The sequence below is a fragment of the Geosmithia morbida genome (assembly GCF_012550715.1).
Source record: "Geosmithia morbida isolate 1262 chromosome Unknown scaffold_17, whole genome shotgun sequence".
In the NCBI taxonomy this organism is placed as follows: domain Eukaryota; kingdom Fungi; phylum Ascomycota; class Sordariomycetes; order Hypocreales; family Bionectriaceae; genus Geosmithia; species Geosmithia morbida.
The window spans coordinates 149,210-170,546 of NW_023336204.1; the positions used below are offsets into that span (position 1 = coordinate 149,210).

The window sequence follows — 21,337 nt, forward strand, 5'->3', positions numbered from 1 at the left end:
TAAAACTGTTGTCATACTTCCATATCTCGTTTCTCAAAGAATATCTCTTCCTGTCCGCCCTTAGGAACCCCTGTTCATTCCTCCGATAATCAATGTATCGTGGTCAACACATTATCTGATCCGCACATGGACCCAGCTAGGCTGCCCCCCAACGACACCTCCGCCCCTCCTCCTCCATCATTCATAGTCGACGACATTGACGAACCGGCTTCCAACACGTCGCCGTTCGATGACGAACCCTTTGGCCAGTCATCCTCTTCGCAAGGAAGCTTTCTAGCTCCGTCGTCAGCCATGTCAACCGACGAGGACAACCCGAGCGGCGGCGAAGGCGATGGCGCTGCTGCTGTCCCGAGCCCCTTCAACTTCCAGACCCAAGTCATTTCGACGGCGCCCGTCAAGTCGGTAGGTCTTCCCCTCATCGCTCAATTGCATACAAGGGGTATTAGGGAAACCAAGATCGGGAGGCTATGGTATACTGACCCCGCTGCGACAGAACATCGGACAGCGACGCGGCCATCGATACAAGCACAGCAGCATCTCGACGCAGCATCAGATCTTTCAGGAGCCTCCACCGCGGCCTCCTCCCGTACTCCCCGCCTCTTTGCCGATCCCCACGCTACGTGAGGCCTGGAAGAGCATGCAAAAGGACCAGCGCACGCGGCTGTACTGGGTTCTGTGCCACGTAGCCGTAGCCATGTACACCTTCTTTAAGTCCGAGGGGTCGCTGGCGACGACTGCGCTGTCGCATCTTGTCTTCTTCGACGCCGGGAGCGCAGCAGTGTGCGTGGCTGTCGACGTCCTGGGCAATTTTGAGGTGTGGCGCCGGAGCAGCATCCGCCACCCCTTCGGCCTCGAGAGGGCCGAGGTCCTCGCCGGCTTCGCTATGTCCGTCCTCCTCCTGTTCGGCGGCTTTGACCTCGTGTCGCACAACCTGAAGCACTTCCTAGCATCTGTGGGCACCGAGAGCGGCCACGACCACGCCCACGAGCATGAGGGTCACCACTCCTCCATTAATCTCGTCTCTCTCGCCGCTGTCGCGAGCAGCCTCGTCTCGGCCTATGGGCTCAAGAACCACGCCCGCATCGCCAAGCTCATGCGTGTCTCGTACCTTGCCTCCCTGCCCAGCATCCTCTCCAACCCTTTCCACTTTCTCACCCTTTTCTTCTCCGCCGTCATCGCCCTCCTCCCGCTCCTGTCTATCTCTCTGTACGCTTGGCTCGATCGCCTCATCTGCGCTACCATCTCGGCTGCCATGTTCGCCCTGGGAATGCGCCTAGTTGTAGCTCAGGGTCTCATGCTGCTCATGTCCTATGGAGGTCACGGCGGCGACCTAGGCGTCTCCTCTGTCCTGCGCGACATCGAGTCCGACCCGGCCGTCCTGCGCGTCCACGACGCCCAGTTTTGGCAGGTTCACTACGGTCTGTCTATGGCTAACCTCAAGCTCGCCGTGTCCAAGGGCAGCGACGACTCGTCCATCGGAAAGTTGCGCTCCCGCATTTCCTCTCTTATTCAGAACCGTCTGGCTGAAGGATATGGCAACGGCGGCACCATGCGCTGGGAGGTGACACTGCAAACCAGCCCGGATCCTGTGGCATGAGAAGCTAAGACGGGCATAATGAGAATGGCTAGGTAGGATATATAGCTGTGTTGTATGTATGAGTTAAGGGAACATTTATACATGTATGCCAACTTGGGCGCGGAGCCATGGAGAGGGAAATTTATTATGACAACTATAAAACAAAACCTGAGTAGGGTATCCTTACATCTTACAAGTGGCGTCTATCGGCACTCAAAAAAAATTTAACAACTGAACCCAAGAAAAGTATGACGAGTATTTTTGGCAGTCTTGTGTGTGTGGCATGCCTCCATCAAGGGAGAGAGATTCATGAAGCAAGGGGGTAGGGGGGAGAAAGGGAACGAAACTTCTAATAAATATTCATAGCTCATTCTTGACAATATGGCAGATGGGAGGTGGGACAGAAACATAAGAACAAAAATGAAGGACAAGCAAAAACTAGAACAGGCCCCATCGGCCCCGTCCCTTCTCACCAGTCTGTTTGTCGGTAGCGGGAAGACCCCGCCTCTCCCTCTCCCTGCCCTCAAGCTGGCGGAGAGAATCCATCTTGCCAAGTACCAGTTCGAGAAGGTCCTTCTTCCGAATGAGTTCGAGGTGCTGCTTGATCTTGGGGTCCTCTTTGGCAAACTTCTCGACCTCGGCCTCCGGGAGGTGGCGGCCCAGGCGGAGATCGAGCTCGCGGGGGAAGTTGTAGTAGAACTCGGAGAGGAGCTCGACATTGAGGAACAGGACGGCCGTAGAGGCCAACTTGGATGCGGCCGCGTCAAGGAACACCTCGGGACAGTAGTACTTGTTCTTCTTGCTGGCGCACTGCTTCGACTTGGCGGCCATGATGCGCATCCTGATGATGTCGGCCCTGTCACGCAGGAAGACGGCCTCGCGAGCTTGATATCAGTGTTAGTATATTTTTTTTTATGGTCCGATGAGAAAAAAGAGAAAGAAGCCTTACCTCGTGCGAGGAGTGCCGCACTGAAGCCGCCGGCTCCGCTGCGCCCATCACCCTCGACAACTATGTCGCCCTTGCGAGCCTTGTCGACAAACGCCATGACCTCCTTAAGCTTCCTACGCCCGCCGACGTCCGTCTCGAGTCTGGCCAGGGCACCCTCGCAGTCCTTGAGCTCCTTCTTGAGCACGCCCTGGACGTGCTCGCGGCCCTGGGCCCACTCGCGGTCCTCGATGTCGATATCAAACTTGAAGGGTTTGATGCAGTTCTCCACCTGGTCACTGGTGCTGTAGTAGCGCTCGTTGAGGATGGTCGACGTCGCCTCCATGATGGCCTCTCGCGCAAAGGGGTGCGCCGAGAAGCTCGACTGCGTAATGATCCTATCAATGTGTGCCTGGATAGAGGTGGCCACAGCCGTTGTGGCCAGGCGACCGACACCCAGCTTGGTGAGGCTGGAGGTTGAGGCGTCTAGCTGGCGGTGCCAGTGCAGAGAGTCAGGCTCCGCCTTGGGCAGGTCGGCAATGCTGTCGGGCTCCGGCCTCGCCACCGACAGGTCGCTGATAGGCTTGTTCCAGTACCTAGCTGCAAGCAGGTCGAGGACCTTCTGGTCCAGCTCGGCCTTGAGCAGTTCGTGCATCTGCGACCGGCCAAACTCGTCGGCGAACTGCTTAAACGAGTGCTTAAAGGCGTCCAGGCTCTCGGCTAGGTACGACTCGGCCGAAAGCGGGCGGTCATTGTACTGCACCTTGAACTCGTACACCACTTCTTCCAGCTCCTGCTTGATGGCATCGCTAGTTCCTTGCAGGCTGGACGACATGGTCTGTTCCAACACGTGCATCAGCTTCTTGCGAAGGGTTGTCGATCCAACCTCCACACCTGATCCGGGGCCAAACTCCAGAGGGTACGACGAGAAGTAAGCGCCCTCCTGCTTGGAGATGCTGGCCAGCAGGCTTGAGCTGCCTATCTTGAACAGGCCCTGGCTTGGAGGCCCCTTGCAGATAACGCCCACATAACCTAGCCTCAGCGGGTACTGCTTATTGGTAAGGATAGCAGAGGCTCGCGGAGGGTCCACGAGGTCCATCTTGGTAATGACACCAATAGTCCGCTGGCCGCGGGGGTCTACGCGTCGAGAAGCGCGCAGCGCCGTTGAGTTGGCAAGATCCACATCGGCGGCAGAGATAGCCAATATGACATTGGGGGGCTGAATGTACTTGTCACAGAGCTCGGAAATCTTCTGCTTCAGTTGAAGAGGTTGGTCCTGGCCAACGACCTGGATGTAACCGGGGAGATCTATCAAGGACAGATCGGGAACGTTTGGGGAGTAGACGGTGAGGTGGATAGGGTCATCCGAAACGCACTGGCTGTCAGGAACAGCAAGGTTGAGCTCGGTCAGAGTCCTCTGGATCGAAGAGAAATCGGTGATGCGCCTGAGACCCAGGTCGGGGAACTCTCCGTACTCCTCCTTGGCCTCAGGCGTGTTGACAAGCGTAAGCTCGATGGGCCGGCGAGTCACCATGTTGGACCCCTTGGGGAGGAATTCGTGGCCGACAATGGACTCAAGGACCGAGCTCTTGCCAGATGACTGGGATCCGATGACGACAATCGAAGGGAGGGTCAAGGTTCCCGATTGCCCGACCTTTTGCAGGATGGTCCGGATCTCAATCATCTTCTTGGTCAGAAGCATCATCTGGTCGTCCCGAGCAATCTCGCCATCGTACTGTGCATCCTCATCCTTTTCGTAGCCGTAGGCAGCAGCCGTAGCACCGGCGGCGGCGGCGGCACCGGCCCTGCTCTTCTTAGGCTCCCCTCCTTCGCCCCCAGGCTCGGAGCCACCGGCTCCAATATCTTCGTGAATACGCAAAACACTCTTGAGCCATTCTGGTAGTTCCGTCTGCTCCCTGGTAGTCTCCCAGCCCTGGCGGGTTTGTTCAGCAACGCTTGCGGCGCCATTAAATAGACTAGACAGGGTGTCGGTCACAGTGTCTTTGGTAGTGTTAAGGACGTTGATTGCATAAGTTCCAGCCTCTGGGTCATGTGAAGTCAGCTCAAGTCTCCTCTCTTGGGTTGAAAATAAAGGGGAATGTCCATGATTCGAACAAACGTACGGTTCGCTTGATACTGGATCCATGCCAGGCCGGCAACGGTCACTCCTCCGAACAGGGCAGGTATCCTGGCAAACTTGACGACGAGCTTAGGTAAAAAGCGAGCAAAAGAGGCATTGCGTACGGCGACAGCATTGTGAAATGAGTTACCCCCAAACCACATGCGTCTCCTAGTCGCCCTTATCAAAGCATCGGCACGTTGGAGACCACCGGTCGGGAAGCGATGGAGATGGCGGACAGCCGAGGAGTTGGCGCGTCGCGCCGTCATCGGCCGAGCTCCCGCAGTGAGCATACGGCCGCTCATGGTTGCGGTAAGTGTGCTGTAGTATGTATTTGTTGTTGTGTTATCTGGTTGTATAGTGGTTTTGGCCGGTCATAATCAGGCGTCGATCGTGTGTTTGATGCAAAGCTATGCCTCGTTGAGGCACCCGAAGTTGTCGACGACGTGCATATGATTACGACAGGGGTTGGATATGTTACGGGGAGGCAAAACGCCTCGATAACGGAGCGTCAGCGTCTCTTATAGTAATGATTACTACTCCGTATGCTGTGTAGAGTGCATGATGCATTGCCATTACGCTGGTCTGGTTTAAAACGTAATTACGGGTCATGCTATCTCTTATCGTCACGTGGTATTTCTTATCTAGGCGAAAGTTAGAAAAAAAAGTTGGATTGGAAATTTTTTAGTGTCGCGGGGCCTTTTTTTTTTTAAAAAAAAAAAAACAATGTTATGAAGGTCGCCAGCCTTCACACCATCACCATTCTCAGCAACAATGGCGATTCAAAAGAAGCATGGCAAAGGCCGCTTGGATAAGTGGTACAAACTTGCCAAAGAGAAGGGATACAGAGCCAGAGCTGCTTTCAAGCTCATCCAACTGAACAAGAAATATGGCTTCTTGGAGAAGAGCAAGGTCCTTCTGGACCTGTGTGCTGCTCCTGGTGTAAGTGATCTCTTCTCTCCCCCTCAAAAACGGTAAAAAAATTCGCAAGGCACAATGCATTATACTGATAATTCCCCCCTTTACAGTCTTGGTCCCAAGTAGCAGCCGAGGTCATGCCCGTCGAGTCTCTTATTGTCGGTGTAGATTTGGCCCCGATCAAACCCATCCCCCGAGTCATCACTTTTCAGAGCGACATTACAACAGACAAGTGTCGTGCCACTATCCGCCAGCACCTAAAGACGTGGAAGGCCGATACTGTTCTGCACGACGGTGCGCCCAACGTTGGTACCGCCTGGGTTCAGGACTCGTTCAACCAAGCCGAGCTGGCGCTGCAATCGCTTAAGCTGGCGACCGAGTTCCTCATCGAGGGCGGAACATTCGTCACAAAAGTTTTCAGGTCCAAAGATTACAACTCGCTCCTATGGGTCATGAACCAGCTCTTCACAAAGGTCGAGGCCACCAAGCCTCCGTCCTCGAGAAATGTCTCAGCAGAAATCTTCGTCGTCTGCCGCGGCTTCAAGGCACCCAAGCGCATCGATCCTCGCTTCCTGGACCCCACGTCCGTCTTTGCCGAACTCAAGGATGGCGCCCCCAACAACGAAGCCAAGGTCTATAATCCCGAGGTCAAGAAGCGCAAGCGTGACGGTTATGATGAGGGCGACTACCTGATGTACAAGGAGCTCTCGGCCAGCGAATTCATTCAGACTACGGACCCTATCGCTATCCTGGGTAACTACAACAAACTCACCTTCCAGCAGCCTCCAAATGGGGATGTGGCACTCGCGGCACTCGACAAACTCCCGGAGACCACGGCCGAGATACGGAGATGCTGCGATGATCTCAAGGTCTTGGGTCGCAAGGACTTCAAGCTTCTTCTCAAGTGGCGCCTCAAGGTCCGAGAGATCTTTGGTTTCGCCAGCAAAAAGGATGAAGCGAAGGACAAAGAGGAGACCACGGAGGAGGTTGCCGAGGTGGAATCCATGGATGAGGAACTCAAGACTCAGGAAGAGCTGCAGGCGCTGAAAGATAAAGAAAGTGCCAAGCGGAAACGCGAGAAGCGCCGCGAGAACGAGCGCAAACAACGCGAGATTGTGCGCATGCAGCTCAACATGACTGCACCCATGGACATTGGAATGGAGGAGGCCGGCCCCATGGGCGAGGGCTCCATGTTCTCACTCAAAAAGGTTGACAACGCTAGCACCTTGTCAAGGTTATCAAAGGGCCGAATGGTCAACCTCTCGGCCGCCGAGAAGAAGAAGCAGGAAAGGGAAGACAGTGGTCTCGGTACCTCGCCCGACTCGGATGAGGACGTGAGTGACGAGGAAGAGGACCGCCTCGAAGGAGAACTCGACAACATGTACAGCCAGTACCAGGAGCGCAAGGCCGAGGCCGATGCCAAGTACCGCGCCAAGAAGGCCAGAGAAGAACACAAGGACGAGTGGGAAGGTCTGTCAGCCAGTGGAGGGTCTGACAAGGACGAATCGAGCGACCTAGAGGAGGAGTCTGACTCTGATTCGGATGAGGAGGACAGTGTCAACGGAAAGGGCCTTATTCGGGACCTGGATGACACCCCGGCCGACGAGCATGGCTTGTCAAAGAAGGCTGCCGCATTCTTCAGCCAGGACATCTTCAAGGGCATCGCTTATTCGCTCTCAGACCCCGTCGCTGCGCCCGCCACCGTGGCCACCGCGGCCACCACCACCGAGCCCGCCACGAACGGAAAGCAGGGGAAGCCGACCAAGGAGAAAAAGGCCAAGGTCCAGGAGACGGCGTACAACTCCGACTTTGAAATGGCAGATGACGAGCCCGGGCAATTCGAGATTGTTAAGCGAACCAAGACTGCACAAGACGAGTGGGAGGACGAGGGAGCCAACACGACGAATGGAAGGCCAGGTAAGTCAAGGACATCCCTATTTACACTTTGCAAATGTCAATGTCCTAATAATCATAACCAACAGATGTCGACATTATTACTGCTGAGGCTATGACTCTGGCACACAAGCTCGCGACGGGCGAGGAGACAAGGCACGATCTGATTGACAATGCGTACACCAAGCACGCATTCCGCGACCGCGACGGCGTCCCCGACTGGTTCCTAGACGACGAGTCCAAGCACGACAAGCCGCATAAGCCGACGACAAAGGCCGCTGCCCGTGCGATTCAGGAGAAGTTGCGCGCTTACAACGCGCGTCCGATCAAGAAGGTGCGCGAGGCTAAGGCTCGCAAGAAGTTCAAGGCAGCTCAGAGGCTGGAGAAACTCAAGAAGAAGTCGGACATGTTAGCCAACGATGAGGGTATGACGGAGAAGGAGAAGTCCGAGAGTATCGCAAAGCTGTTAAGCAAGGCAGCGCGCAAGAAGCCGTCGCAGCCGGCCAAGCTGGTCGTGGCCAGGGGAACAAACAGGGGTGTCAAAGGACGTCCTCAGGGTGTCAAAGGCAGGTACCGTATTGTGGACCCTAGGATGAAGAAGGAGCTGAGGGCGCAGAAGAGGATCGCCAAGAAGAAGAAGAGGTAAAGGGAAGGGGAGCGCTCATGTAGACAACAGCGTGTATATAGTAATTCTTCCTCATACCTCGTACTTGTTTTTTTTTTTGCTCAATAGACATGACGGTAATCTCTAAGTTGATATCATCAGGCAGGCTTCGTTGCATCCGTCTCTACCAATCCGAGGGTTCTTATGAAGGATGTCGCCGAGTAGAAGGGGCCATCAAAGTTCATGTCGTACCTACACATGTCAGTAACTTACTGATCGCTCTTCAAGTCTCCGAGGGAAGCGCTCACCAGTAGTTGACGGCTACGACACAGCCTTGCTCGGTGCTCGACTGCTTTACTTTGTGGTACCTGAGATAGTTAGCCCGGAACGAGCACGTAGGTGGCCCGAGGCCCTTGTTTGTGGATCATTTACCACATGGCCGGGAGGTACATCATATCCCCCGGATCTAAAGTGACGCGAATCGGCTGAGCGAGATGCGAGAACTCGGTGGTATTGATCTGAGGATCATCGGGATCCCAGGTGGCCAATGGTACAGGCTCAGAGTCATCGTCAATGCGCAGATCGAACCCTCCTTCAGACCGCGAGTAAGTTGCGGGAGCAAGAAGCCTCTCATTCACACATGCATGGCACAACGGCGACAGGAGGACAAAGTGCTTCTGGCCGATGATCTGGACGTATATGTTCTCCATTGGATCACGGTGAAGGGCCGTGACGGACTGTGAGTTCCCTATCCACATGTTTATGGCTTCAGGGTCTTTCTGGAGAGCTATGCGAGCAAAGGCAATGTCCTTTTGCGCATCCGAGAAAAGCGACATGTACTCATTACGGAAATTGTCGTTTTCTGACGATGCGTGCCAGTCAGTATGCTTTCACGGGAGATACGAAGACGGAGGGGCATGGCTGACGACTCTGAGCGTATCTAACTTCGGCTTCCTTTGGGAAGTCCGTGTCGGTCTCTTGACGAATGACATGATCGAGAAATTCGTTGAAAGGCTGTTCTTCCTCATGCGGCTTGGAGATGACACGAGTGCCGTGTGTTGGAGAGAATGTTGGGGCGTCGGCATTGCTAGAGAGACACGGCGAGATTTCTTAGCATCATGAAACATCTAGAATGAGTATGTTGGCAAACTAGAGTCGTTGAGAGCAGACTAGCACCGTCTAGCATCCTAACGATGAGGGATGGCATGATACTACTGTACCAGCAATGGTAGTAATTACCCCTTGGGCGTGACAGCGACGTTGACAGGTCGCGTGCCAAGAACCTGGTTCAGGTATGCAGGGCTCCATCGGCGAGTGGCTTTCCAGTCTCGGGCGCCTTGCCTGACAACGAACGGAGTGTTGCGGGCGACGTATCGCATAAACTCCAAGGGACTCGGCTCTTCGGACAACTCATCAATGGCGGCACCGTTGAGGTCGTTGAAGTCGGTAATCAACTCAGTCAGAGCATTGGCAACAGCGGCAGCGCGGGTGGCGTTATCGTCATCGGCCATGGCCGGCACTTGGATAATGGTTTGATGAGTTGATGGGGTGGCGGTCGCCGAAGGTAGTGGAGTCGAATCGGACGATGGAACAAACCGGGAAGCGCAATGGACTCGGGGTGGTAGGCCAGTGAGAACCATGTACTCGGATCTCTGTTGGGTCTCTGGCATAACAAGGTAGCGGAAGTCGTTCGACACAAAAGTCTCCGGAGACTTTGGGCCCGGGAGCGCGTGCGAGTAATAATAGGGCACATGCGGGTCTCTGGTGCCACTGTCATGCCATTTTTCCCTTCTCCCACCATGCAACAAGGGTAGTACTGTGGTGGTGGTGGACGGGGTGGAGGCAGCGGGAGGGGGATCAGGAGGGGAGACAACGGCCGGGAGTGAACCGGTGCAGATGTTTGGAAATCTGACGATTGGGGCTGGCGGGTGGCGGGGTTGAAGGGAAGTAATGTGGAGCATCCAGGATTGTGCCTGCCTTGCTTGTCGCTGTTGGTAAATCACTTTCTGGGCCTGCTTGACAAGTCTCTGAATTCTCGTACGTCGTACGGGCCCCATCGTACCTGTACGTCGCAAGGGAAAAAAGTACGAGTATTTTACTCGCTAATTTTCATTTAAAGTTATTGGAGCCGGGAGCCCTGATTTTAGTAATAATGTACGTAAGGACTCAAGAGTACTTCGTAAACCAAACAGTAATAACGACCAAACATTAGATCAGTACATACATATGTGTACACATAATACATATACTAGCACTTGATGGAACTAGATTGGTGTTATTCTTGTACCAAATCTTTGGTGCCATTATTATAGACGCAGGCAAGTGCTACTCACATTGTACTCGTACTTGCAATCTGGTATTATCCCTTATTAACCGCGCTCCTTCCCTGTTTTTTCCTTCTTTTTCGCACACAGTACTACTACTCTGTACTCGCCCTGTAATACTCGTAATTCAAGGAAGGAACATCCCAGTGCCTCCCAGCTCCTTCTCCCGCCTCTCCCACTTCGAGCCACACAGCACATCACATGCCCTGTTTGCCTGCCAGTTGTCTAATACACAATGATACCACACAAAACCTCTTCACTCCATCGTACACACAAACGGAGCTATCCCTAGTGATAATACTGCCAAAAAAAAAGAAGAAAAGAAAAAGGCCAATACCACCCAACACTGACGGCCCGTTCGGAACCAGAATGCCCACAATAATCCGCCGTTTGCAATCCACTCTTTCTTTTCTTTCGTCCATTGCCCGCCACAAGGCCACATTGGCACACACACAGTCCACGCATTAAATCCGCCATCCACAGTCCCCCGAGGCCCAAGGTCCCCAAGTCTGTCAACCCCAGGCCAAAGTCAGCCAACGCACCCCAACACAGACCCAGTCCGTTGATGTCTGCATGCAGCCCCTCCGCGCATATATTTCACACTCCCTCCCTCATCGCCAGCAGTCGGCCCTCCCTGCCTCCAAGTCAATCGCAGATAGACAATATCCCAGACAATTTCCCCGTCTTGTTTCTATTTACACGCCCGCCATTCGAGCACAACAAGGCAACACATGCACTGCTCAATGACGACGACACCCACATCTATCGACCCTGCCAGCAATACTACTTGATGCTCCGTCCCCACGCGCACATGTCGCCCACGACACCTCCGACCCCGCGACTCCCATGATCTGGTATCTTTTGTTCCCGTTGCGAGGGTCAGTCTGCCCAGCTCCAACCTTCATATCCCCATGACCGAAAACTCTGAATACCGACCAACAGCCAGGACTTGCTGACATATCCTCCCATCCCCGCCTCTGCTGTAGAACCGCCGGAACACCCATCCTCCGTCCCTCTCACCCCTTGCGCAAACTCTTTGTACGATACGGCCGTTATGCTTCTCGCCATGTCGTCACCACCCTACTCATATCCGCCGCCGTGGCAACGATCCTGATATACCCCATCCCCTTTCTCTTCACCACCGACTTCATCAATGGCGCGTCCAACCTCCCTCACCATGTATGGACTGTCGCCCACCCACTGCCTTACCTCACCACTACCGAGCCCGATATCATAATGCGCTTCGTCTGGGTCCACGGGAGCTACATGGAAGCTTTGGATCGCGATCTTCTCGCCGCCGCCCTCGAGCTTCAAGACGAACTGCTCGACGTCACCGAAAACTTCAATCCCCTGGGCCATGCCGGCTACGAACCCTTGCCTGAAACCGATACGGGCGACTTTGACCTGTCACCCGGCCAGCGAGACTCGGTACACGCCATCAATGGCATGACCAACGAATCCTGGTTCTTCAACTCGCCACTCCAGTACTGGGGGTGCTCCAGGCAACGCATACTAGCTGACCCGGACGTCGTGTCAACCGTCAATGACATGAAGAACCTGACGACAACCGTTAATGTCACCTTGCGCCACTCGGTCGTCTTCAGTGGCAAACGATTCCAGTACCGCCGACTTCTGGCCGCCGACGCCCTGGTTATCACTCTGCTGCATCTCAAGGATTCCCCGGTCGGCCAACAGTGGGAGCGCAAGGCGGCTGCCCTAGCTGAGAGAGTGAGCGACAGGTGGGATGTCTACCCGCCCGACGGTCGCATCTCGACCAGCCGACCCTATGAATTCCAGTTCCGCCCGATGTCAACCCAGGATACCTTGACTCTGACTCTAGCCTACGGCCTTGCCATAAGCTATTTCGTCATGAGTCTGTTAAAGGTGCGCGCCGTCAAGTCCAAAGTCGGCATCATGATTACTGTCGTGACACAGATCATCTTTGCCATCATGTCGAGTTTCACCGTATGCGCCATCTTCAATATTGATCTCTCCAGGATCCCCCGCGCGGCCTATCCGCTCGTCATACTGGCCATGAGCTTGGAAAACATATTCAGGCTCATCAACGCAGTCATTCAAACCCCGTCAGAAGACAGCACCGCCAGCAGGATTGGGCATGCCGTTGGCGAGACAGCACCCGTAGCCTTGATCAGTACTTCGCAGAACGTGCTCATCCTCATCATTTTGTCTCGAATGGTGTCGTCAGGTGTCTCTGCCTTTTGCATCTTCTTGGCCGTCGCCATCGTCTTCGACATCTTTTATCTCTCGACCTTCTTCCTGTCCGTCCTTAGCGTCGATGTGCGGAGGACGGAGCTGAGTGATGCGTTGGCCAAGGTTTCGATGCGGCAGCATCGCCAAATTCCCGAGGCTCGGGGGTGGACCTGGATCGAGCAGGTCATACACGGCAAGACGGCGCTCTCGACACGGATCGCGGGGACGTTCGTCATGTTTGGCTTCATTGTCATCGCACAGTGGCATTTCTTCCAGCAGCAGGTCATGCTGAACTCGACAATTGAGCTGTTCTGGAACTCTGCTACGAGCCTGTTTCGCTCCTCCAATGCATCTATGCTCGAGGGCATTAACCAAGCGAGAAGCCCGACATCGTGGCTACGCCTCCAGGACCACGAAACGGCAAAGGAGCTCATCAACGTCGTCAAACCTTCGGCCCACAGCTACATTGCCCAGGTTTACGACCCGCTCGTCTTTGTCAAGAAGGGCTCAGATAGGACACGCCGGAACAGCGAACCCCCTCTTCTCCCTGCCTACTACGACTTTATCAATCATCAACTGACGCAGTTTGTCGTCATTGTTGTACTGATAGTAGCCGCCTTGCGCCTCCTCATCAGCTATCTGCTGTACGAGGACGAAGCTAACATGGAAGACGAACGGGACTACGAAGACCTGCCTCTTCTGTCAGTCAACCACCTCCCCGAGGGTCATTCCCTGGATATTGCCCTGATGGGCAGCTCGACCAGAGGCCACGTTATTTCAGTAGGCCTCGACCGCAGAATATGCGTGTGGAATATCCGCTGCGGAAAGCCACACTACACACTGCCTGATATATCGCCTAGGCCTGATGGCATTTTCCCCGTCTTGGGTGTGGCGACGGATGATAGCTCCAAGTGGTTGGCCATTGTGTCGCCGTCCCGAGTCACCTTTTGGAGTCTCGCCGACCAGAAGTGGGGTCCTTCAGCTTCGGTGAGACCCCTGGCCCAACGGCCAGAGGCCGTGTTTTTTGCACCCAAGACGCCCCACGAGGCACCGCGTCTAGTGATTGTGCGCCGCACTGGCACCGTTACAGAGATGTCGGTGGAAGAAGGGTGTCAGCCTGTAGAATCTGTCATCTGCGAGTCCTCAGTACAATGCGCTGAGCCGCTGATTATACGAGGTTTGTCCTGTTCTTCAACCATCTGCAGTTTTATGATAAATATCCAGTGCTGACAAGGACTGCGTGCTCTAGGGACCGCTCAGCATCCGCCACGGCTGTTCATCATCTCGGCGTCAAAAACAGGATATGTACATGTGTCGCTGCGGACTGAGGTGGGGTGGAAGGCGCGCCCACTACCAGTTTCTCTACCAGGCGAAGCACGAGAAAAGGTGCACCAGATAGTGGCGATGCACTCGCTAGGCCTGTTCATCGTGGCCACGAGCACGCATGCTCACATCTTCAACGTCGAAGACTGCGAGACGCTGTATACGGCAGAAATGCAACCGATGCGCCCGCGATCCCTCGAGTGTGCCTACACAACGCAGCGCATCGCCCATATCGATATGCCGAGTATCACGTCGGCGACAATGACGTATGTGGATGCGGCTACGGGTGACTGCATTTTGCACACCTTCACCCCGTCAGAGGACTGGGACGCCATCGGACTACGGGCCCCTTCTGGAGCCACCGATGGCGAGGGCTGCGAGTGGATTGATGCTACAGTGACGAAGCGCCGTGTCAGGAATCCAGGCCACTACAGGACCCTATCGGACGGAAGCGTAGTGGGCATCCGGCGCAAGCAGAAGGAATCGTTGCCATGCTCGCCCAGCGACTCCCCCACCTCCCAGTCGGTGGCAGAAGGCGGCCTGCGCAAGAGGTTCTTGTCCAGCCGTAACAGTATCTCATCAGGATCAGGAAATGACGCGGCATCCCTGCCAGAGTGGGAAGTATGGACGATATCGCCCAGCAACCGCATCGGGGCAGACGAGGAGGAGCCACTGTTCAAAGCAGACGAGCGGTCAAGCCACCTGCTCATATCGGATATAGGACCCAAGGTGACGGTCGGTCTCATGTCCGTGGCCTTTTCATTTGGGAACGTCGTCAAGGTTGTCACGGTGGGAGGGACGGAACGCTTCGACAATATGGACCAGGATGATGCCCACGACGTGTTCAATATAGGGCATAGGAGGAGGAAGACGGCTGCTTCATGGAAGCTGAAAACGTGGAGTTGACGATCTCCGTCATTTTATTCTCAGGACGTTTACCCTGTTTATTTTCCTCGGATATATCTTTCCTTGAATGCGTTTTACCTTTTTCACGGCACAAGGCGTATTGGCGGCATTTCTTTTTCAACAACCCCCCTCTCTTATTGGCATTACCCCTTTTATATAACGCACACGGAAACCTGGAAGATGAGAAAAACGATGTATTGGGTTATAAGGGATATAGAGAACAGGAGCTGTACACTGTGATGTATATTATCAAGACGTTTATACATATTCATCTTTGGTCAGTTGGTACTGGGAAGCTAGTGCTGATAGTGAGTGGTGTGCCTCGCAAGATATATGATGTCCATTCAAAGCATGATGATTCTGTCTAGCTTTACAGTTGCTATGAACCTCATAGCGGAGTAAACAGACTGACTGACCCGCCCATCCCCCGCCCCCAATGTGTATCCGGCAGAAGGTTTTACCGCTTCGCAAGTCATGAAGCCCAGATACCAACCACCACCCCTCACGCAAGCGATACACCAAGCAAACCATAAAGCCTTAACATCAACAATCAACCACGACTTGTCGCAATGAGGGACCGACTTATCACCCACGATATGCTGGCCAAGCTGGCAGAGTACGGTGCACGGTCGCCGAGACAATCTTACACCATCAGAAATGAGCACTAGAGTTTCTAGACGACGATATAGGAAACACGAGCTATAGGCCAATCATATAAGGCATGAAATATACGGGTCACCATGAACCGGGCTTCGTCGTATACCGGGGGACGTATTCAGACGACGTGGCATAGAAACGGTCCGTTCGGCATATCAGGGACGGCGTGATGGGATTGCTCACACGCTCTGGGAATTCAACTCTACTAGCCGAATATTCATCAGGCTAGAAGTGGTTGAGGACCAGGGGCGGCTAGACGGCGCGTCTTGGAGTCGGGCATGAGGTGCTGTAACATTGCTGAATATAGGGGGAAGGGCGATGGGGCATCGGGTAGATGTATGGATAACACGGAATGTAGGTCAATACCTGAAGTTGCCACGTTCAGTTATGACCACTCATAGCATTTGCCAAGTTTCGTAAATAGTTATTCCTTTTAAACTTAAGGGGTTTCTCACCAAAAACCCGTTCCCATATGGCCGGCTCATTGTCCCAGACCAAGAAGAACCAGGTTGGCAATGTTCAAGGTGGTAATGATCAGCCATAGCAGCACCGAAAACTTGGCCGTGTACCAAGCATTGGTCATCCTGTACTGGTTAGGCTCAGATTGCTGCGCACCTGCTTCTTACGGATGCTCTTCTTCTTCTTCTTCTGCCAGAGTTATAGTAGTATGGGCAGCACCAGCGGCCAGTATGGTTAGCTTGACAGTCATGTACTTGCTTAAGCAGGTGGAGTAGATGAGGGGCGTGCTGAAAAACGGCAGAGAGCTGGATAGGGCGACTTGTAACCCGATCGACACAGCGTTGAGCCCTGACTTGCCGACCGACGCCGCAATGACAATGGACGGGATAATGCTGATGCTTCTGGTGATGAGGCGGCGTAAGAAAGGGGGGGGTCCTCCAGTTCAGTGCCTCCTCACAGACCATCTGGCCGGTGACTGTGCAGATGATTCCCGCAGAGATACCCGAAAGAAAGAGGGCGAGGGCAAAGATGGTGCCGGCCCCCTTTTATATTGACTGGGTTGGTAGGCCATGCATGGCGGAGATGTCAGCGTCTGGGGCGTCGGGGTTGTTGTAAAGAGACGGCCCGGCTACAATAACAATGGCCGAGTTAACGAAGAGGGCGAATGTGAAGATCGAGAGGGCCAGCTCAGCAGCAGAGGCTACGTACGAGTGACGTATAGCCTTCACAGACGGGACGTAGTAGCCGTTATCAATGCCACCTTCCGAGGAGAGCAAGTCGTCTTCAGGCACGAGTCCATGTTTAACATCAAATCCATATAAGCGTGACTGCACAATGCCAGAACCAAGGTGAAAGTTGTGAGGCATGACTGTGGCTCTGAGAATACTGCATGCTTGGTATAATCCGGCACAATGGTGTAAGAAAACATGGGCGCTTGAACAAAAAATTTAAAGAGGAAAATGAGCGGGATGGAGAGGATGAATATGCATCTCATCCCTGTTGCTCAACGATTTCTAAAGACGGTACGTAGCCTCGAAACACATGGCCGATGGAGGCGTCGCGGATCAGCGAGAGCTGGACGCAGAAGCACACAACGACAGCCAGGACGAATGCGGCGATTAAGAGTTCGAATACCCTGAGACCTTTCATGGAGCCTTGCGGCCTATAGAAGACCAAATTGAGCATGACATCGCATATCGATATTTCATACTCGGCCACTAGCGGGATATAAGGCACCAAGAAATTCGCACCATTGGCGAATCCGATAACCTGCGAACCGGTGAGCTCTCCAGGTCATAATTGCAGAGTCTGCCTGTTGGAGAGACCAGTCAATCAAAGATGACATTGGGAAGGAGATATACATATCTCGGCTACGTCGGTGGCCATGATGGAAACCTCTGCGAAGAATTTAGAGGGCATAGCTCAACCATGGCAGGAGGAAGGCGCGGCATGCCTGGGCGAGGTTCAGGCCAATCACGGAGCCGGGCTTGATACAGAGAGTCTGTATGAAGATAGCAAAGATGTTTGCCAGCAGGACGACGAACATCAGTCTGAACTGGTAGGTGGCGCCGGCTGCCACACCGGTAGAATAATTGCCTGGGTCAACTTGAAGTGGGCAGCACACACGATAGACAGTCAGGTGGTGGGGATTGCAGTGGAGTTCAACTCGACCATACAATTACGTACTGTATGCAGCAGGTATCATGAACCCAGGTCCGAATAAGGAGCACAACTTGAAGGCGCCATTCAGACGGCAACCGAGGAGCGGACCGCCAGCGAATTGGCCACCCGATCCCTCAGCGTTATCACCTCCTGGGAGCGGGAGACGGGTGGCGGCAAAGAATGAACACATGACGGGCTCGAGTCCTTTGCCGATGAGCTAGCCGATGCTACCACCGATAGTACCGGTAAGCCAGGTGGTCCGTCTCACCCCCCGATCCCTGGTCTTGGCTACCGGTACGGGTGGTGAGGCTGCCTCTATAGGCGGCTGTCCGGATGCGAGGTTGCCATCGCTTCCCTCGCCAGTTCCTCGCGTTCACCATGCCATTGAGGTCTTGATTGGTCGTCAGATCTGCGACAAACACTCTGAGACTATGGTAGAGACCCTCTCCGCCGTACGGTTCGTGAATGTGGGACGTGCGGTTCATGGTTTTCCGTAGCTTGTCCGTGTAGGCCGGAACAAGAAATATATCAAAAAAATAAAGATTAAAAGTAAAATTTAAACAAAAAGCTCACTCCAAAAATGAGATCTAGACACAAGCGTGTAATGATGCTGGCTTCAGGGAGGTTAAGAGAGTCGTGACAGTAAACATCTGTACCTATAGTCCCTAGTAGTTCCGATTGGAAATAATTTCTCAATCGTACGAGATGAGCTAGCCGCATCTACCAAGTACATGATTGAAAAGTTAAAAGGTACCACTTCTCTGTGTCCGACCGTCGGTTTGGTCCTTGAAAAAGAAGGATGTATCCGGTGGTTCGATGTGGGTACGTAGCCCATCTAGATGCAGATGTAGTCTCCTTGACACGCTTTTGATTGATGTCGAGAGACAGCATCAATCATGGTCGTGCTTCTTCTATTGTCCGTCTCGGCACGTTTTCCTCACCCTATAGTATTCGGATGACTAAGCTGGCTAATCATCAGACTGCGCGGTCACAGGATTTTACCATATTCATTCACGGTAACTTTAGGCACGGGGACCGGCGAGACGGTTTCCGGGCATCTAAAAATTCTCGATGCTCCTGAGCTCCGGAGGAAGTTGAGGTACCGTCCCATACTGTCATCGATGTACTTGTTAGAGGTGAAACGCTGAGGTCGACGAAGCTGGACGCAACCAACACAATAGGAACATTGATAGGCTGCTGGCGTAAGCTTACCAACATCATTTTAAAAAAGGCCCGTTGACTTCAGGGATGGAATGAATCGAGACTTACATCGCCAAGAAACTGGTTTTTGTGGTATGAATACTATGGATCCACTGAGGACGTAGATGCCCGGGGGGGGGGGGGGGGGGGGGGGGGGGGGGGGGAGTAGACGATGGCCGGAGAAACGGTGCTGGTCTTGCACTTCTTTCCGCAACGAGCGCCATCCGAGACGGTCTGGTTAACAGCTGCTGTATCACGGGTCTTGCCGTCTCCCTCGGTACTAAAGTCGTTGACGTTGCGCCAGATTTTGTATCGGGCGACGAAAAGTGTCTCTGGCCGGGGAACCGCTGACCGTCACTATCCAATAGCCCGAGGTGCGCTTCTCCCCGGTAGCATTGCCGACGAAGACGGAGAGGTGACCCTCCGGAGAATGTTGCTTGGAATGGACACTGATGTTGTTGAGGAAGCCGGTGGTGTACTTTCCGGGGATGCTCACTGCGACTTTCTCGTGGGCACCCTTAGACACGTGCGGAAAAGGAAGTGAGAAGGTCAATCGAGCCTGGAGACTGTGGAAGAAGACATATGATTATTGATAGATAGCGGAAAGGGTGAAAGCTTTGTGTTTCCTGTTGGGAGCCAGATAGGGACCCAGTTCGAGGCAAGAAGAGAGTATAAGACGAGTCGAGGCGTGTTGGTGACTGCACTTTGAGATGGAGGGACATCCTGCGAGTGAGACTTATGGTCCTTACACCCCTCAATGGATGCAACGTGAAATCAATCAATCACGCTGTATGCAAACAAAAATAATAAATTTTCTGTTTTCCCTTCTTCATCGGGTATTACTGTGCCATATGACCGACTGTGGTCTAGACTTGCCGAATAGATTTACACGGATCTGTATAAATAGGCTAATAGCCCTACGGGCCGAGCCGATGGGCTGATGACCCCTCCTGTTCCTCATGCATCAAATGGGTGACAATTACTCGTACATGATACTTACAATGAGAAAAGAGACGTTGTAGGTTCGGCAAGGTACATTGTCACTCGAAACTGATGGCTGTACACTATTATACCACCGCGACAGATACGGCTCAGCTATCCGGCTTAGCTGTCCCAATAGCAATATAATGGCTGCGTCCGACGTTGTATTGTAGCGTCTCTCCGCGACAGGTTCAACGGTGGTTTCTTGGATCAAATGTCACGGGGTACGCAGCTGGGTGCCAAAGGGGTATATTGATCTTGATTCTCTCTCTTCTCGTCTTGTCTCCTTATTATCTTTTATTTCCCTCCTGTCCCTCTTTTCCCTCCTTCCCGTTTCTCGCTCGCTTCCGAAACGGGAAGGAGCTATCGGAAAGAGGTCCCTTCCTCCAACAGTCCGGTCCTTCCCCAAGGTAGAGACGTGACATGTATTCAACAAACGACCATGGATCTCCTATTGAGAAATAGTATTTGACCCTGACAAACCCGTGTTGGGCACTGGCTTCTATGGCCGTGCCTTCACGACCACCAGTTCAGACTGTCTCGGCCCAGGCTGCACGTGCGGGTCAAGTACTCGTTGTCAGTGCTGAAACAGTGATACGAGCGTCATGATCCAGTCTGAGGCCGTAAATGTCACGAACAGGACCGGCAACAAGCCCGTTCTGGACAAGGCCGCTGTAGTCAGGACAGCGGCCTCACGCAAGTTAGTCTCGCTTCCTGGCAAAGTCTTCAAGCTTTCAGACGACCCGGACACGATCACTGTCACTACCGAGTATCCGTAGTGTAAGTGGAAAAACTGTGGCGAGGTATGTCCATCCGGTTAGATCCGCACGATGCGCAAGGATAAGGAGGCTCCTGGCAGCGAGTACATGGCTGATGAACTCACTACTTGAAGGGAGTGCACGAGCTGTGCTGCGATCAGGACAATAACAAGAAATGGGACGATCACCAGTGATATGACAGCCTTGTGTCTGGCAAGGATGATGACCGATATTGCCGCAGTGGGTGCCTGAGTGACCGCATGCACGTCCTCATGGACACATACTGGGACAAGAACGACTCATTTTAGTGCGCTCGCGGCGCCAGGGCCAGGTGTTGTATCCTCAGATATCAAAGAGTCAAGCCGCGGAACACTTTGAAGAAAGAGGTTCCCCATGATATTGTTGAGTCGCTACTAGCGAGCCCATTTGTGCCGACGACGGTGGGCGGCAGGGAGTGGGGCTCTTCCCTAACTGCTAGGGGAGTCAATTCATCAGGCTACGGAGATACTGACAGCAGCGGGTAGCGTCTTACTACTCTGCTCATGAGGAACTGACCGCGTCTCTCGGGAGGCGTCAGAATAGTTTCGACAGCTACGAGCAGGACGAGATCAAGAACTTGGTCTGCGCCCTGCTCCTCGCCCCTACGAGTGATCCAGAGGATCGAGGTTTGGGACGCCCTGGTGCGAGTTGGAGGACAGCGTGCTAAATGGCACTCTGGAAATACGGCGGCCACCAAGCGGGGAGAGAAGGATGATGGCCATCCTTTGACCGATACAAGAGAATTCCGGGTGGGCGCCGTCCGTACAGAATCAGATTGCACA

The 21,337-nt window shown here is 53.7% G+C and overlaps 7 protein-coding genes across 7 annotated transcripts; 3 read left to right on the top strand and 4 right to left on the bottom strand.

The window, feature by feature from the left end:
* Nucleotides 1-126: 126 nt before the first annotated feature.
* GMORB2_3276 (Divalent metal cation (Fe/Co/Zn/Cd) transporter) lies at nucleotides 127-1,597 on the top strand (the record flags this gene model as incomplete). The annotated part of the gene is made up of 2 exons (XM_035465252.1): nucleotides 127-402; nucleotides 494-1,597. The coding sequence occupies 2 exons, from the start codon at nucleotides 127-129 to the stop codon at nucleotides 1,595-1,597; spliced, it is 1,380 nt and encodes a 459-aa protein (XP_035318801.1).
* A 417-nt stretch (nucleotides 1,598-2,014) lies between these two features.
* GMORB2_3277 (dynamin-like GTPase MGM1, mitochondrial) lies at nucleotides 2,015-4,925 on the bottom strand (the record flags this gene model as incomplete). Its single annotated transcript, XM_035465253.1, has 3 exons — nucleotides 2,015-2,460; nucleotides 2,526-4,544; nucleotides 4,625-4,925. 3 exons carry the CDS (start codon nucleotides 4,923-4,925, stop codon nucleotides 2,015-2,017), a joined length of 2,766 nt encoding a protein of 921 aa, XP_035318802.1.
* Nucleotides 4,926-5,394: 469 nt separating this feature from the next.
* Nucleotides 5,395-8,077, top strand: GMORB2_3278 (AdoMet-dependent rRNA methyltransferase SPB1; the record flags this gene model as incomplete). Its single annotated transcript, XM_035465254.1, has 3 exons — nucleotides 5,395-5,562; nucleotides 5,649-7,455; nucleotides 7,521-8,077. The coding sequence occupies 3 exons, from the start codon at nucleotides 5,395-5,397 to the stop codon at nucleotides 8,075-8,077; spliced, it is 2,532 nt and encodes an 843-aa protein (XP_035318803.1).
* Nucleotides 8,078-8,339: 262 nt separating this feature from the next.
* GMORB2_3279 (peptidyl-lysine (3S)-dioxygenase / protease) lies at nucleotides 8,340-9,546 on the bottom strand (the record flags this gene model as incomplete). The annotated part of the gene is made up of 4 exons (XM_035465255.1): nucleotides 8,340-8,403; nucleotides 8,468-8,897; nucleotides 8,962-9,122; nucleotides 9,275-9,546. The coding sequence occupies 4 exons, from the start codon at nucleotides 9,544-9,546 to the stop codon at nucleotides 8,340-8,342; spliced, it is 927 nt and encodes a 308-aa protein (XP_035318804.1).
* Nucleotides 9,547-11,595: 2,049 nt separating this feature from the next.
* GMORB2_3280 (Sterol-sensing domain of SREBP cleavage-activation) lies at nucleotides 11,596-14,799 on the top strand (the record flags this gene model as incomplete). Its single annotated transcript, XM_035465256.1, has 2 exons — nucleotides 11,596-13,747; nucleotides 13,820-14,799. 2 exons carry the CDS (start codon nucleotides 11,596-11,598, stop codon nucleotides 14,797-14,799), a joined length of 3,132 nt encoding a protein of 1,043 aa, XP_035318805.1.
* Nucleotides 14,800-15,937: 1,138 nt separating this feature from the next.
* On the bottom strand, nucleotides 15,938-17,301 carry GMORB2_3281 (metal iron transporter; the record flags this gene model as incomplete). Its single annotated transcript, XM_035465257.1, is given in 6 exon segments — nucleotides 15,938-16,040; nucleotides 16,083-16,316; nucleotides 16,471-16,800; nucleotides 16,937-17,184; nucleotides 17,193-17,227; nucleotides 17,277-17,301. Coding segments are annotated over 6 exon segments (975 nt in total).
* Nucleotides 17,302-17,323: 22 nt separating this feature from the next.
* GMORB2_3282 (metal iron transporter) lies at nucleotides 17,324-17,767 on the bottom strand (the record flags this gene model as incomplete). Its single annotated transcript, XM_035465258.1, has 2 exons — nucleotides 17,324-17,511; nucleotides 17,602-17,767. 2 exons carry the CDS (start codon nucleotides 17,765-17,767, stop codon nucleotides 17,324-17,326), a joined length of 354 nt encoding a protein of 117 aa, XP_035318807.1.
* Nucleotides 17,768-21,337: the final 3,570 nt, after the last annotated feature.